This window comes from Xenopus tropicalis, chromosome 8, assembly GCF_000004195.4.
Source record: "Xenopus tropicalis strain Nigerian chromosome 8, UCB_Xtro_10.0, whole genome shotgun sequence".
Lineage (NCBI taxonomy): Eukaryota > Metazoa > Chordata > Amphibia > Anura > Pipidae > Xenopus > Xenopus tropicalis.
The window spans coordinates 74157817-74172190 of NC_030684.2; the positions used below are offsets into that span (position 1 = coordinate 74157817).

The 14374-nt window shown below is 39.4% G+C and overlaps 1 protein-coding gene across 2 annotated transcripts; it reads right to left on the reverse strand.

Moving 5' to 3' along the window:
* Nucleotides 1–346: 346 nt before the first annotated feature.
* Nucleotides 347–12743, reverse strand: neu1 (neuraminidase 1 (lysosomal sialidase)). 2 transcript variants are annotated; one of them, XM_012969002.3, is made up of 6 exons: nt 12649–12743; nt 6237–6429; nt 3063–3325; nt 2299–2481; nt 959–1178; nt 347–689 (listed from the first exon to the last, which is right to left on the reverse strand). In XM_012969002.3, exons 2-6 carry the CDS (start codon nt 6409–6411, stop codon nt 472–474), a joined length of 1059 nt encoding a protein of 352 aa, XP_012824456.1. In that variant the 5' UTR covers nt 6412–6429; nt 12649–12743; the 3' UTR covers nt 347–471. The 2 variants fall into 2 exon arrangements, with proteins under 2 accessions (XP_012824456.1, XP_002941345.1); XM_002941299.5 differs by having other exon boundaries at nt 12225–12727.
* Nucleotides 12744–14374: the final 1631 nt, after the last annotated feature.

Here is a 14374-nt window from a genome sequence, read left to right on the forward strand (position 1 = left end):
ATATTTATCAATTGGTGAATGTAAGTGAATTTTTATGTATTAAGCTCTAAACTCACATTTTGATAAATCTGCCCCTAAATGTCATCTACCAACAGATATTATGTTGTAGGTATGTGCCCCTCTTTGCATGCATTAAGCAGACATAAGGCAGTTATTCCCTCACACAATCAGCAAGTGCATAACGGAGTACATCATTTGCTTGTAAACCTCCCCACCCGTTAAAAAGTGCTAGCACTAATGAAGTAGGATGATGAAAAGGGAAATTAAAAACAATAAGCATTTTTCCAAGGGGACAGCAAAAATTTGGTCATTTCCTTCACAAACTCACACACAGTTTTCAGGACCATTAAGTTTACTCAATTTTTATCAAAAATTATGCAAGTACTGGAAACTTAAGTTTTTAATGGAAAGTTAGTTTGGCACAAATAAGAAAATTCTGTAAGGAAATCTTCCAATGTAGAATGTAGTTTTTCAAAGACGTCCATAAAGGTTAATTTTAACAAAAGCAATAGATTCAGTGATGTCTTCTCTGCCTTTTTCATAGACTACAAAAATGTTTTCAGAATCTTCCACACTACTCGATAAAGTTGTGATAGCTGAATAGCCACTAGCACCTGGCCAGATTTGAAAAAAATCCTGCTCCCATGAGACGCCAGAGTTGAAACTCCATCGGAGAGTAAGATTGACACCTTAGAATTTGGAGGGAAAAAATGGTTGGTTAAAGTACAGCAACTGAGCAATATGACACAGGATGGAGCAATGTGGAAACAAAATACTGTGAGGGGAGAAACAAAATAAATAAGAGTGCAAGGTAGCATCATGAAGATAAGCAAGATTCATATGACGAATAAAGGAAAAAATGATGATTGTGAGATGTGAGGAAGTGAGGAAGTGTTGCCAGGAATAATTCTATGTTCTAGCATACACAAGAGCAAAAAGAAACCTATGAAAAACTCACGGTGATTCAGATTCGCTGGGTTGGTAAAATAGACAACTCCTCCTTTGTATAAAGCCCCAGCTGCCACAGCTGGATCAGGTAGCCCTTCGTCAAACCGTACATTTTCGAGGGGAAGTGAATCGCAGCCATCAGTTGAATAAACCACTATCCGGCAATGACAATGATAGAAATACTGGTTTCGTGCATTAATGACCACAGTGCCATCTGGGAGCTCATAAGGCTTTAAAAAAAAAAAAAAAAGGTAAAGTATTATGCTGCCAGATTTCAGATAATCACAGCCAGGGCCGCCAAACAAAATTTTCTGGCCCCTCCCATCAGTACAAAGGACACACAGACATTGGTAGCCAGGGCCCCCTAAAACATTGGTGGCCAGGGACCCCCTAAACCCCACCCAGAATCCTCCGGCTCCTCCCCCAGAATCCTCCGGCTCCCTCCCCAGAATCCTCCAGCTCCCCCCCAAGGGTCCTCCCAAGTGTCTTCCTGCTTCCTCTGGCTCCCCCTGCATCCTCCAGCTATGTCCCCCGGCTACCCCCTGCATCCTCACTTTTATAAGACTGCACCCCGTACACACTGACATCACACGTACGCACAGGGCGAGACCAATAGGATTACCTGCTGACCACCAATGACAGGGCCCAGAATTGATTAAAGGGGGCCTGAGCTACTAAGAAAACTGTAGCACGGCCAGGCCCCCTTTAAAGTTAAAATCGCCTGGGCCCAGGACGACTGTGCCCCCTGATGGCGGCCCTGCTCACAGCAGAAAGGAAATACTGCTAACTCTAAAGAAGATACAATAAAATCATAGTTAAAAATTGACAGTTTAAGACAACACTGTATAAAGGGTTTTTGGCGTAGTAGTCCCCTGTAAGGTACAACATTTGATCAGTACCCCGCTAACTGATTAAAGGGTTACAGACATATGTAAAACACCATTATATTGGCTGTTAATACATGGTTCCATAAATATCTAGGACAACAATCAATTTCAAATCTCACCCGAATAAAGTGATAAACAAATATGGCAGCCCCTCACAGTGAAACATGGAGGATCAGAGAGGTAATGTAAAAGCATTAGGCAAATACTTTTATGGCAAAATTATAAATAAAAAGTTTTAAAAAAGGTTTTTATTTCTGGTGTCAGTATCTCTTTAAGTTGAGCTTCTTAATACAAAAAAAAGAATTGGCATTCTTCTCAAATATTACCTAAAGTGGTCTTTATGCAGCCCCCCACCAGCTATTGTATAGAGCCCCCTAGTTTGAGAACCACTGGTTTATCGTAATACCAGTATGCCATGTTTTCTTTTTGCTTTTTTTTTTTATCCAAGTTCTGTTTTGCTTACCTGACATTCATCTGGACTAAAGTCACCCAACCTTTTCCTCTGGTTAAATGGAAGACCCTGCAAACTGCCACCTTTTCTCCAGTTACTTCCATGGTCATCGCTTAGCAGGCAAAATACACCATCTTCATCTAGAGTCCCATGACCACACACTATTAGGCGCCCTTTATTGGGGGCATACTTTTTCTGCAAAAAACACAGCCAGTCAGGTCTGAAATAGAACTCTAAATAGGCCCTGGCATTTCAAGTACAACATCCCCCACCAGACCACTTAATAGTGGCTGTCTATGGTATCTTACAGCAGCACCTCAGACATTTGCAAGTAGCCACAGATTGCCAGTCTGGGGCCTGCACCCTGTTACAAGAAACAATTTCTGCACAAGTTCTGGGGGCAAAGTTCTCTCTAAGTTAGTGCTTGTGCACTTATATACTGCAATACAAAAGTGTGAAAAGAAAAATCTGAATGGCCAAACATAAACCCTTTAGAACATTAGTGTAAATGTAATACACTGTACAGTAAGTCTTTATAAACAATAATTATGATTTAGCAGGGGGTCTCTCTATATCACTTCAAAAACTTGCACAAAAGAGCATTTCTGAACAGGCAACTCACAAATAGAAGATTTATATCACCGTTCCTCCATTATACCCTCTCATTGCTTTCTCTATTTTTTCGTTGCATTTTCCTGTTTTTGATATTAATAAAATATACTTTTATGGCCCTGTTTGCCAATAAAGATTCCTAAACTACTTATCTACTTCCTCACCTGGATTCCATAACCTGGGCCTGCTGTAAACATCTTAGTGCCAACCTCGTGAGAAAGGTTCCGTGGCGTGCTCCAAGTAAGACCATCATCTGAGCTGTTGGTTATCATCAGGCTGGAAACAGAGCAGTGAAGGTAGTGGGCGCACAACGTGTACACAATAAAGATGCCACCTGTCTCATCGTCCACCACCACAGAACCCAGGCTAAGCCCATCGTCAGTAGTACCATCGTCGATTATAAAAGAGGTTGGTGTCCAAGTGTAACCTGTCATTGAAATGCAAGATTATGCATACAGCACAGACTATGTTTGCACCCTTTAATATTTATGTAATCATATATGTATCATAAAAAAAAATAATAACCAAAGCATATAAACAAAGTAATACATCTGTATTATTAAAAGGGAAAAAATGTCATAACTAGCCGATAAGTCCAGTTAAAAATATTTTAATAACATTTAAATATGAACATATACAATTATGTGACAATTATGTCAAAGTAAATACACCAAAGTAAAGCTTTTTCTATATATTTTTTTTTTATATTTCTTATAACACATGGAAATTGAACTTGCAATCATTTACTCACCAAAACAAATGAAGAGAGATGCCATTTCCTTATGTGGAACATGTGATAGACTCTTGTTTTTCCAGTTCTACTGGTCTCTGACAGTTACTGGGAGAATTTTTTCCCGCTGCTCCATGCAAAATGTTGTGCTATGTTTGAAGGGTTTCTTGCATGCACTGCCTTTTCCAGTGCCCCCACAGCATATTACTGGGATTTAGATCAGGGCTTTCCAGAACCTTCCATTTCTTTTTTTAGCTATTCCATGGTTGATTTACTGGGACGTTTAGGCTTAATGTCATGCTGCAGTGTTCAATTGTGGATCAGCATTAGTTTTATGTAAGATGGTCTCATATTAACATCAAGCACCTTCTGGTACATTGCAGAATTCAGAGTGGATTGTATGTTGGTGAGCTGCAGTATTTCTAATGAAGCAAAGTAGCCCCGAACCATAACCATTTCCACAACCATACTTTACAGAGTCATAAAAAATTAAAAACTATAAAACCCTCACCAGACCCCATCAATTGCAGGCTAGAAATAGGAAAACTAACTAGTCAAAAACATATCAAATAAATAAAAATAAGTCCATCCTCACAACAGTTAAAATGAAGATGGACATAAAGCTTAACTAAATAAGTAGGCTAGAAATGTTGTATATTATGTTTTGGGATTCTATACCAAAACATAACCACATCCCTTTAGCAGGGAAGATCTGTGCCTCCAAAGATGACTGTTGCTCCCCTTCTTCTTTTCTGCTGATTCCCTGCACATGCTCTGTGCTGCTGCCACCTACCTGAGCTTAGGGACCGACGCACAATATACTGTATATACAGAATATAAATTTCACAATATAAGGCTGATTAGTAATTAATACAGATAATTACTATATGGCACCTCAGCAACCAGTGCAATTAGCATCAGAAATTCATTCATCAGACCTGTAGAATCAGCTTATATGAGCCCATACTCATTTTCTGCTTGATAATTTGCTATGACCCCTAAGTTCAGCTTCTAAACAGCTGCTCAGAGCCCACTGAGAATGTGAGTATTGCAGACACTTTCCAAGATGGAGAGCTTCTGTGACAAGTTTGAAGTCCTGGATCTTTGCTGCTATCCAGATGCTGAAACTTTAGGATTGTGCAGTAAAGTACAGCATATAAAATATGGCATTTTTTGCCATATTTAGTTTTAGGGTTTAGGCTCTAAAGTTTTGTCTGTTAATCTGTAGGTTGTTGTAGCAAATCTCCCGAGAATGTAAACCGCCGGTGGGATGGCATACGCAACGCGAAGATTTGCCGAAATCGCCGAAGTTGCCTTCAGAGGAAACTTCAGTGATTTCAGTGCCGCGTATGCCATCCCATCGGCGACTTACTTTCTCGCCGGTGGGATGGCATTTCGGGGAGTTTAGTCGCCTGCAACAAGGGAGATTTGTCATGCGGCGACTAATCTCCCTGTCTGCCATGTCCCTTAGGTATCTGGGATAATATTTCTTCTTTATGCATAGCTCTATTTATTCTGAAGTACAAAAAAGACCTGTTGCCTAAAATACAAGACTGTATAATATAATATATTATATAAAATATATATAATAACTGTTCAGTGCAAAAATAAAACTGGGCAAATAGATATGCTGTGCAAAATTAAAAATTCATTTAGTTAGACAAAAATGTGATCTATAAAGGCTGGGGTAAGCAAATGTCTACCATAATAGCCAGAACTTCCTTTTTTGCATCTCTCTAACCTAGTCAGTCAGCAATTTGAAGGGAGGCCACATGGTACACATAACTGCAATTAGTTAGCTTTTTGTTTGCATGGCCTGGGTCTGCTTCCTCTTTAGGGGGACCCACAGGTGATCTGCAATTTCAGCTGGGGCCCAGTATAAAAAAATTAGTGGGGCCCTGAAAATTATCCCACTGCCATTACAATAAGAATGTAGCATGAGAGAATGTGCTAATCCATAGAAAAGTGATACTGACACGAAAAAACTACTTTTTAAAATATGAATCTAAAAAAAAAGTTACCTATAGGTCATGTTGATCATTTTTCACTGAAAAATCGCTGCTTTTGTGAGTAATTGTTACTTGAAATTCCTAAACCTGACTGTTTTGCCAACCTGACTGTCCCTTCTCTGCCTGTTATAGCTTCTAATGCTTACAGACTCCTGCTGCACAAATATGGCCACCCCCTCATAGAGAAACATGGGGGATCAGATAGGAAATGTAAAAGCCTCAGGAAATACGTTTATGGCAAAATTATAAACCTCATGCAAAGACAATGTTATGAAAGATGTAAAAAAGGTTTAATTTCTTCTGTCAGTATCACTTTAATACCTGTACCAGTGTTCAGTGTTTCCTCTCTCTAAGTCCCATTTAGTATGAGTGCTGAATTTCCAATGTTAGATACAATGAAACCTACATTTTCCATCACCTGATTTTATGTTTTCCTGCATTTTACACCATTGCTTTGTGGTCCCACTAATATATCATATATCATAACATATAATAACTTCCCTGATTTTACATTTTCCCAGATTTTGCACCATTTGTTTCTGGTCCCCTGAAAAACTTAAAATGGGGGTTCTACTGTATTATATTTGAGTACTTCTCACCTCCATCTTGTGATCTACGACTGGCAATAAATTTCGCCCCCAAATCAGAGGAAGAGTGTTTTCTGGCTTCAGAGATGGCAATGAGATGTCCTCTTGGTGTGTATGTAATTATAGGTATACGGTAAGTGTCCACTTCACCAATCACACGCCCACTAACCCACAATAGCTGCTCCATTGTGACTATGGGGGCTACCTGTAAGAAATAAAGTTGAAATGCATCAGCCCCATATAATATACTTAGGCTATGTGTCTACATAAAAACATAGAATAGTTCTAGGCAATTAGAAAAAAACGGAGGATTAATTCTTAGGATTTGCTAAAATGTTTAGCCCTGTCCTGCTTACATTAAGAAATTAAAAAAAAAATCAAAGTTCAATCATTTTATTTTGCAAACACAAATACATCTGTTAGCTTTTTGACTGCACAAACACACTTTATTTTTCATTTATGCAAACACACAGGCAGAAAACATCTGCCTATTAAGACAAAAAGATCCTTGTATTCCCCAATGTCTGTACTAAACAAACAGTAGCAACACCTGACTCCATACAGAGAGCATCTAGAAAAAAAACAATAAACTTTATGCTTTTGCTTCGCAACAACAAAACCATTACATAAAAATGCACTCAACCTCTTAATGCTTAGGATGAGATTTATAAAAGTTTGTATTTTTTTCTTTTTTGTAAATCAAAATTTTGAGCACAAAAAAATGTGCATTTAAATAATTACTCTAAAACCACACATTTTTTAAATGCATTAAGTATAAAAACCACAAAAATTCGAATACAAAACTACACCATCTATAAGCCGGTGAAGTCACGTAGAATTTGAAGTCAATCTTCTTCTTAATTAAACAAAGATTTTGAGGTATTCGTATTTGTTTTTTTAACAAAGTGAGTTTAGTCATGGAAAAAAACAGAAGAAAAACAAAATAAATCAACGTAGCATAATTAAAGATATAGTCTGGCAAGGAAGTCCATAAAACCTAATAGAGGACCACTGTAAGGCACATATAATGTGGCAATTGTATGGACTCCCGTGCCTTAGTGTGCAAAATAAACTTCAAAACACTGAGAAGAAGTGCAAGTTGTATAGTTACAACACCACCAAGAAGCCTTAAGGTGTGTGTACTGCAAGAAACATATCCAACCCCATCTTGCTTGAGTACTCTGAAACACAGATTTTGATCTCAAATATGTTTAAAATCCACACATGGCTTGAATGGGTAGTTTGCCTTTAAATTAACTTTTAGTATGATCTAGAGAAGGGAACCCCAACCTTTCTTACTCGTGAGCCACAGTCAAATGTAGCATCATAAAAGTTCATGGAGGTGCCAAATAAGGGCTAAGATTGGCTATTAGGGAACCTCTATGTACACTATCCGCTTACAGGGGGCTTTATTTGGTAGTAAATCTTGTTTGTATTCAACCAAAACTTGCCCCCAAGTCAGGAATTCAAAAATAACTCCCTGGTTTGGGGGCACTGAGAGCAACATCCAAGGGGTTGGTGAGCAACATGGTGCTCACAAGCCACTGGTTGGGGATCACTGATCTAGAGAGGGATATCCTGAGACAATTTGCAATTGAAGTGTTCATTTTTTATTTAAAGTGGTTTCAAATTTATTTAGCTTTTTGTTCACAGCTCCCCATTCTGGTATTTCAGAAGCTATGGATGTTGCTAGGATGTTGTTTTCCCTAGCACCCAAGTATTGATTTGAATGAAAGACTGGACTGTGAATAGTAGAGGGTCTGCTGCCGGGGTCAGTGACCCAAATTTGAAACCTGGAAAGAGGAAGACGAGAAAGGCAAATCATTAAAAAACTACAAAAAACAATAACGAAGAACAATTTAGTCTATAACATACTAAATGTTTTCTTTAACATCAACTAATCATTTATGGAGTAGGTTCTGAATTCTGGATTTAGTCAAATAAGAGCCTCTTAATCCAAGCGCCTGGCTGAACCAAAACCTTAAAATCGTGTGACTTTAGATAATGTAATAATGGAAACTGACAATTTTTTCTGTGAATTTTGGCACAAATAATCTTCACCTTGGTTGAATCCATTTGCATATTCAAATTAGGTTTTGGGTCCGTATTTAAACTAAATCTAATTTCTAAGTAGTAGGTGGACATTTCTGTAGATTACTATAAAATTTAATGAGAACCTAAGACCTAGTTTCTTAATTCCTAATAATTATTGAACATAATTATTTTTATTAAATAGCTTAAATATATTTCTACCAAATATTTTTTGCAATACCAGGTGCTGTTGCTGATTTATACACTTGTTACTTGTTTTCTGTGTACTTAAGTTACTTGATACCCTGGGCCGTTGCTCCTGTTAGCAGAAAACTGCCCTGGTCTGGGGCTCTTCATAGCAAGCATCACAGAGAGATAATGTTCTTCTGCTTTTCATTTCTTCAAAATCTCGTAGCATACACATGCACAGTGGAGTGAAAAAGCCGGGTTTTTTGTTAAAATTTGGCTTTTACCTCTACTGAACATGCACACTCGTGCAGGAAGAAGATTGCTCCATGGTGCCTGCTGGAAGAACCCCAGACTAGCGCATTTTTCTGCTTACAGGAGCACTGGTCAGGTATCAGGTAAGTAAATACAATTACTGGCATTGCCTGAATTTTGGCAAACCCCCCAGGGATTGTTGACTATTGTTGGCTATTATGTTTGTGTGGAACACAATTACAGCATTATATGTGCCTGGGACTGGGGTGTATGGGGCCCACCATAGCTGGCACCCCAAGGGCCCCCCACCTCCTGCATTTTTTTTTTAATTTCCCAAAGCACACACATTGCATACAAAGGCTAAATAGAAAAGTTAATTAACAAGCCATATGACTTGATTACAACACCAGGAAACTTGTTACTGCTCCAACTACTCCCAAAGCAAATGAGAAACCCTGTTTTACATATGTGACGCTGTCAGTACTGTAGCTAATATATATACCCTACATATATACCTCTTAGTATACATATATACCTCTTAGTGTAGGAGAAAGGTGCTATGAATAGCTATAACTGTAACAGAAGTATCCCGCCAGCACCAGCATCTAAGCGAGCTTAGCCACTTGTAAGGTCACCACTAAATGAACGTTTAAAAAAAAAAACCTGCACTTCAGTTCAGATGGGGGAATGGGTCTGGGTTGGTGGGGCCCATGAGGGGCGGGCCCACCGTGTTTTTTTTCAGTGTTCCACCAGTCCAGTCTGGCCCTGTGTTATTCACTTCCTATTCAGACTATATCTTTGTTTATCCTTTACTGCGGCCCCTAGCGAGGAATCTTTTTTTTTATAAAGTTGCAGCAGGACCTCTACAGGGTATCCAGGTACCTGTCTCTGTGATCCGCTAAATTAACAGAGTAGCCAGCCTTCCTAGACAGTACCAACAATTACTTGTTTTCTTTAAACTCATGAAGAAGCAAACAAATTTCAGTGCTTGGTCTGAACCCAACATTAAAACTTAACATTTAATTCATATTCGATTAAAAACTGAATAATAAATAGATGAATAAATAGGGATCCAAAATTATTTGCTCATATCAATCAAGTGGCTTGAATTAATTAAAAATAACAAGTGAATCAAAAGTTATAGACTATTCCAATTTAATTGATACACATGATTAGTCTCATTACAAATTCATGAGCAGTCACACCATCAATTTATTTCGGAACACAGTCACAGGGGTTGGACACGCAAGGATAGAGGCAGCTTATAGTTCACATCTACTTATAATGGGGTGTGCGCATTAATTTAGCAAAGGGGACATATTGCAGAGAGAAAGGGTCAAAAAAAGTGTACAGCCCAAGTCATATGATGGCCAAAGCCAGGGGGAGCGTAAATAAACAGTTAGTGTAAAAGGTATACAGCAGCACCTCAATCATCCATTAAAATGTCGTTGCTGCTGGTTGCTTACATGAGGTGCTTGCAGATCGCCAGATTACACTTTCCCTCGGCTAACATCAGCCGTATAATAAGCTCGGCGTCCCAGCAAGGCACACACTCATTCATCAGCACAAGTATGGCGCTCTCCTAACACCTACCACCTTCCCCACGAAAGACCACAGCTAACACTGTGGTCTGAATCATTCGGCATTAAGCTCTTCCTTTCCCCCCAGCACCGGATGTCACCCCAGTAAATGTCCAGCTCTCAGAGCTGCTAAGAGTAGTTCCTAACCTAAGGGCAGGCCCCCTTCCTTCCCATCAAGGCGGGTCCTCATCCTGCTGCTAACTTCGGCAGCTTCCAGCAACAGCGTTTTAATGGATGATTGAGGTGCTGCTGTATGCCTTTTACACTAAGGGGTATATTTATCATGCTGTGTAAAAAGTGGAGTCAAGCATTAGTGGTGATTTTTCCCAGGGCAACCAATCAGCAATTATATTACAACACTTAGAAAACCAAAGCAAGGCATCTGATTGGCTGCTATGGGCAACATCACTCGTAAAGTTTTACTCCACTTTTTACACAGCATGATAAATATACCCCTAACTGTTTATTTACGCTCCCCCCTGGCTTTGGCCATCATAGGACTTGGGCTGTACACTTTTTTTGACCCTTTCCCTCTGCAATATTTCCCCTTTACTAAATTAATGCGCGCACCCCATTATAAGTAGATGTGAGCTATAAGCTGCCTGTATCCTTGCGTTTCCAACCCCAGTGACTGTGTTCTGAAATAAACTGATGGTGTGACTGCTCATGAATTTGTAATGAGACTAATCACGTGTATCAATTAAATCGGAATAGTCTATAACGTTTGATTCACTTGTTGTTTTTAATTAATTCAAGCCACTTGTTTGATATGAGCAAATGAATTTGAATCCCTATTTATTCATCTATTTATTATTCAGTTTTTAATTGAATATGAATTAAATGTTAAGTTTTAACGTTGGGTTCAGACCAAGCACTTAATTTTGTTTGCTTCTACATAAATGAATAAGGGTGGTAGACACCCAGTGTAGTCTGATCTTAATAGTCTCACTGAGTGTGAGTCTCTTCTCCTTCTTTTTGTTGAACTTTTTTTAAACTCACTCTTTAATGTAGAATTTTTATCTTTTTGTCCTCTTATACAACATTATATAGCCAAAAGTGTCTATCCTCTTGAACAATTACTGACATGATCTAAACTGCCTTTAAAAGCACTGTTAACATAACAATTTGTAGGGAGCAGGGCTCTTTTTATAAACACAAACTAAAGATCTGTACTGATTTGGGGGATGTAGGAAACACCTTCTGCTTAAATGCATAAACAGTTAGAGGAGAATTGTGGGAGTAATAATTATGCATAGTTTGGGCAAGGGTTCTTGATTCCAGGAAAAGCAAACTGCAATTCTACTTTCTTGACAATTCTGTTTTTCTTACCTTGGTCAACTGTTTGGGGAAGGACTTTCAACATAAAGCAATGACCTTTTACATAAAACAAGGTTAATAGAGAATAGGTTTTCCAGAATGGGGTGGAATCAGAAACCTGACCTTATCCCAAATGACACTGGCAGAGGGTCAGAGTGAATATTCCCACATCAGTGCTCGACCTTACTTAATACTGTTGTGGCCGAATTTAAGCAAATCCTTCTTATAATGTTTTAACATCTAGCGGAAAGCCTTCCCAGAAAAGTAAGGGGTAAAGTGAAATAGCAGCAATGAGAGGACCAGCTTTATAGTCCTGGTTTCATAGTAAGATCTTAATGCTTGGAGCATTTTGCAAATATAGTGCATATTCACAACAGAATCATTAAAGCCACTCTCCATCTAGCATGTTACTCCTTCTTGGACTTCTTGCCAGTTTCCAAAATAAGTTTTATTGTTGCACCCCAGTGCAGTGATTTTAGAAACACGAAGAAAGAGGGAGAATTGGAAGCAGATACAGACAAATAAAGAAATAAAAGGCTAGCGTTCTTGTGCATAATGGCAGAGGATGATAAACCCATAAAGCATAGAAAAGCAGCAGCACCTACACACTGCAGGACCTCAGCCCTCATACCTGTTTATAGGGCGCACTCCAACCTACACTAAACAGAGCTGGGAGTAGGCACAGCCACAAGCTGATAACAGATTTCCAGTTAAAGAGTTCTGTGGCTTTATGATGTTGCTTCTCCATCTTCTTTCCCCTTTCTATTTCCATTTTTCTCTTCCTCCTCCTTCTCTCTCTCTCTTCTATTAGAACGGCTTTAGCACGCCCCTCCTGACTAAGGCGATACTGTATGTCTCTATCCACATAACTGGTTACTTCTCAGACAGGTATATCCCTGCCCCAGCACTTCCTATTATGTATCGGCTGCTGTACTTCCCATCACATGATCCCACGGCATGGCAGTCATGTCACATGATACGGGACGCCAGGCTGTAAATTGTAATGCGTATATAAGTACAGGTTGGCTGCGTAAGTTTCCAAATCTTTGACTTACAATAGGAACTGCATTTTATATCGCGAAATTCCCCATAAGTGCGTAGGGCTATACGTCTTCTCCGCGTTGTTTCTCCTGCAGCACCGCTAACTGGGCTTAGTTCTAAGGTGATTTCATACTGAGCGGTCATGTGACGTGCTCTTCTTGCGTTTTATCCTGTAAGTATTGTAACTGTTAATAAATGTCTTTCTAGAAACTGTTCATGTCAGTAACCACTAAAATGTTCTCTTCTGGGCCATGTCCAAGCTATCTTTTACTATGTTATAGAATAGTGCACACTACAATGTAGTATAAGTTCATTTAAAGACGAACGACCACTTTAATAAAAAAAAATTGCCTTTTTGCTTTTCTCATACATGGAAATTCCTGTTTAAAAAAAAAAAAGTTAAGGCAAAAAAAAGTCTCTAAATGTTGTAATTGTATGAAAATGTACAATTAAATTTCTCTGGAATTCACTCCCACAATCTGCAAGACTTTCTCCCAATCTCTCTGCCTTCAAAAGATCTAAAAACACATTTATTTAGAGAAGCTTGCCCTCACTTAGTTTAACTTAACTCTGATCTTGCCCATTCCCACACCTTGTGTCTCAACCCTTTCTCCTTGTAGATTATAAGCTCTTTTGGACAGGGCCCTCTTCGTCGGTTATTGGTTGCTTTATATGTTACTCTGAATGTCCAGTGTATGAAACTCACTTATTGTACAGCGCTGAGGAATATGTTGGCTCTTTATAAATACGTAATAATAAGGCATTTTTTTCCATTAACAATAATTTTTTTATGGAGAGAATGGGCTGCAACTGGCTCATGATGGAACCTGATGATAATGCTCTGTGTCTCCATGTATAAAAGTGTCTGTTTAGCACATTGGGAAAATAAAAATTGAGCATGAAGCAGACATGCTGGCACAAAGGGGAAAGTGGTAGTTGGTGACTAAAGATTCAGGCCCGGATTTGTGACGAAGCCACAAATGCCCAGGCCTAGGGTGGCACAATTTTAGGGGCGGCATGCCACCCGCCTCAACGAAATTGTGACATTTCGCTCCCATATGGAGCAATGGGGATTTCTCCTCACAGCTTCGTATGGGATTTTAAAATGCCTGCGCATGCGCGCTGCTGGCGGTGGCGTGTGGGGAGGGGGGGAAGAGATTAGCAAAGATTAGTACATGGGAAGAAAGGAAAATAAGTGGCAAATGGGGTGGAGAAAGGGGCATAAGGAGACAGAGGCAAGGGAGCTGAGAATATTGACGGGGGGAATATGTCTGGGATTTGCACATGGTTACAGAATGGCCCATACATGGGGAAGGGGAAAGTCACTGTGATGGGAACATGGGGAGAAAAAGGTTATACATGGTGTGGATGTTAAACTATGTGGATAGAGGGAATTCAAGACTTAAAGGAGAAGAAAAAGGCTGCGTCACTGGGGGGTGCCAAAATGTTAGGCACCCCCCAGTGACTTTAATCGCTTACCTTTTACCCCGAGCTGGTGCTCCTCTCAGAAGAAAACTGCACCAGCCCAGGGTAGCTGCGAGCGAGTGTCTCCTCCTCTATCTTCTGTTTTTGTGTGCTTGCCCATGTGAAAAGCCAAACTTTAACAAAAAAAAAGCTGTCTTTTCACTATACTGCACCCTGTCCCCGGGATTCAGAAGACAGAAGGAAGAGGAAACACTCGCTGCAGGTACAGCAGGTTGGTGAGGTTTTCTACAAGGTAAAGGGTAAGCAATAAAAGTC

What these genes read in the sequence shown, in the direction of transcription:
- neu1 (XM_002941299.5), bottom strand. Translation starts at nt 12,365, where the DNA reads ATGGAAATAGAAAGGGGAAAGAAGATGGAGAAGCAACATCATAAAGCC. An exon ending in GCCCAGGTTATGGAATCCAG is followed by an intron (nt 2,482 to 3,062) that starts GTGAGGAAGTAG and finishes TGTTTTTTGCAG; the next exon opens with AAAAAGTATGCCCCCAATAA. An exon ending in TTAGTCCAGATGAATGTCAG is followed by an intron (nt 1,179 to 2,298) that starts GTAAGCAAAACA and finishes TTTTTTTTAAAG; the next exon opens with CCTTATGAGCTCCCAGATGG.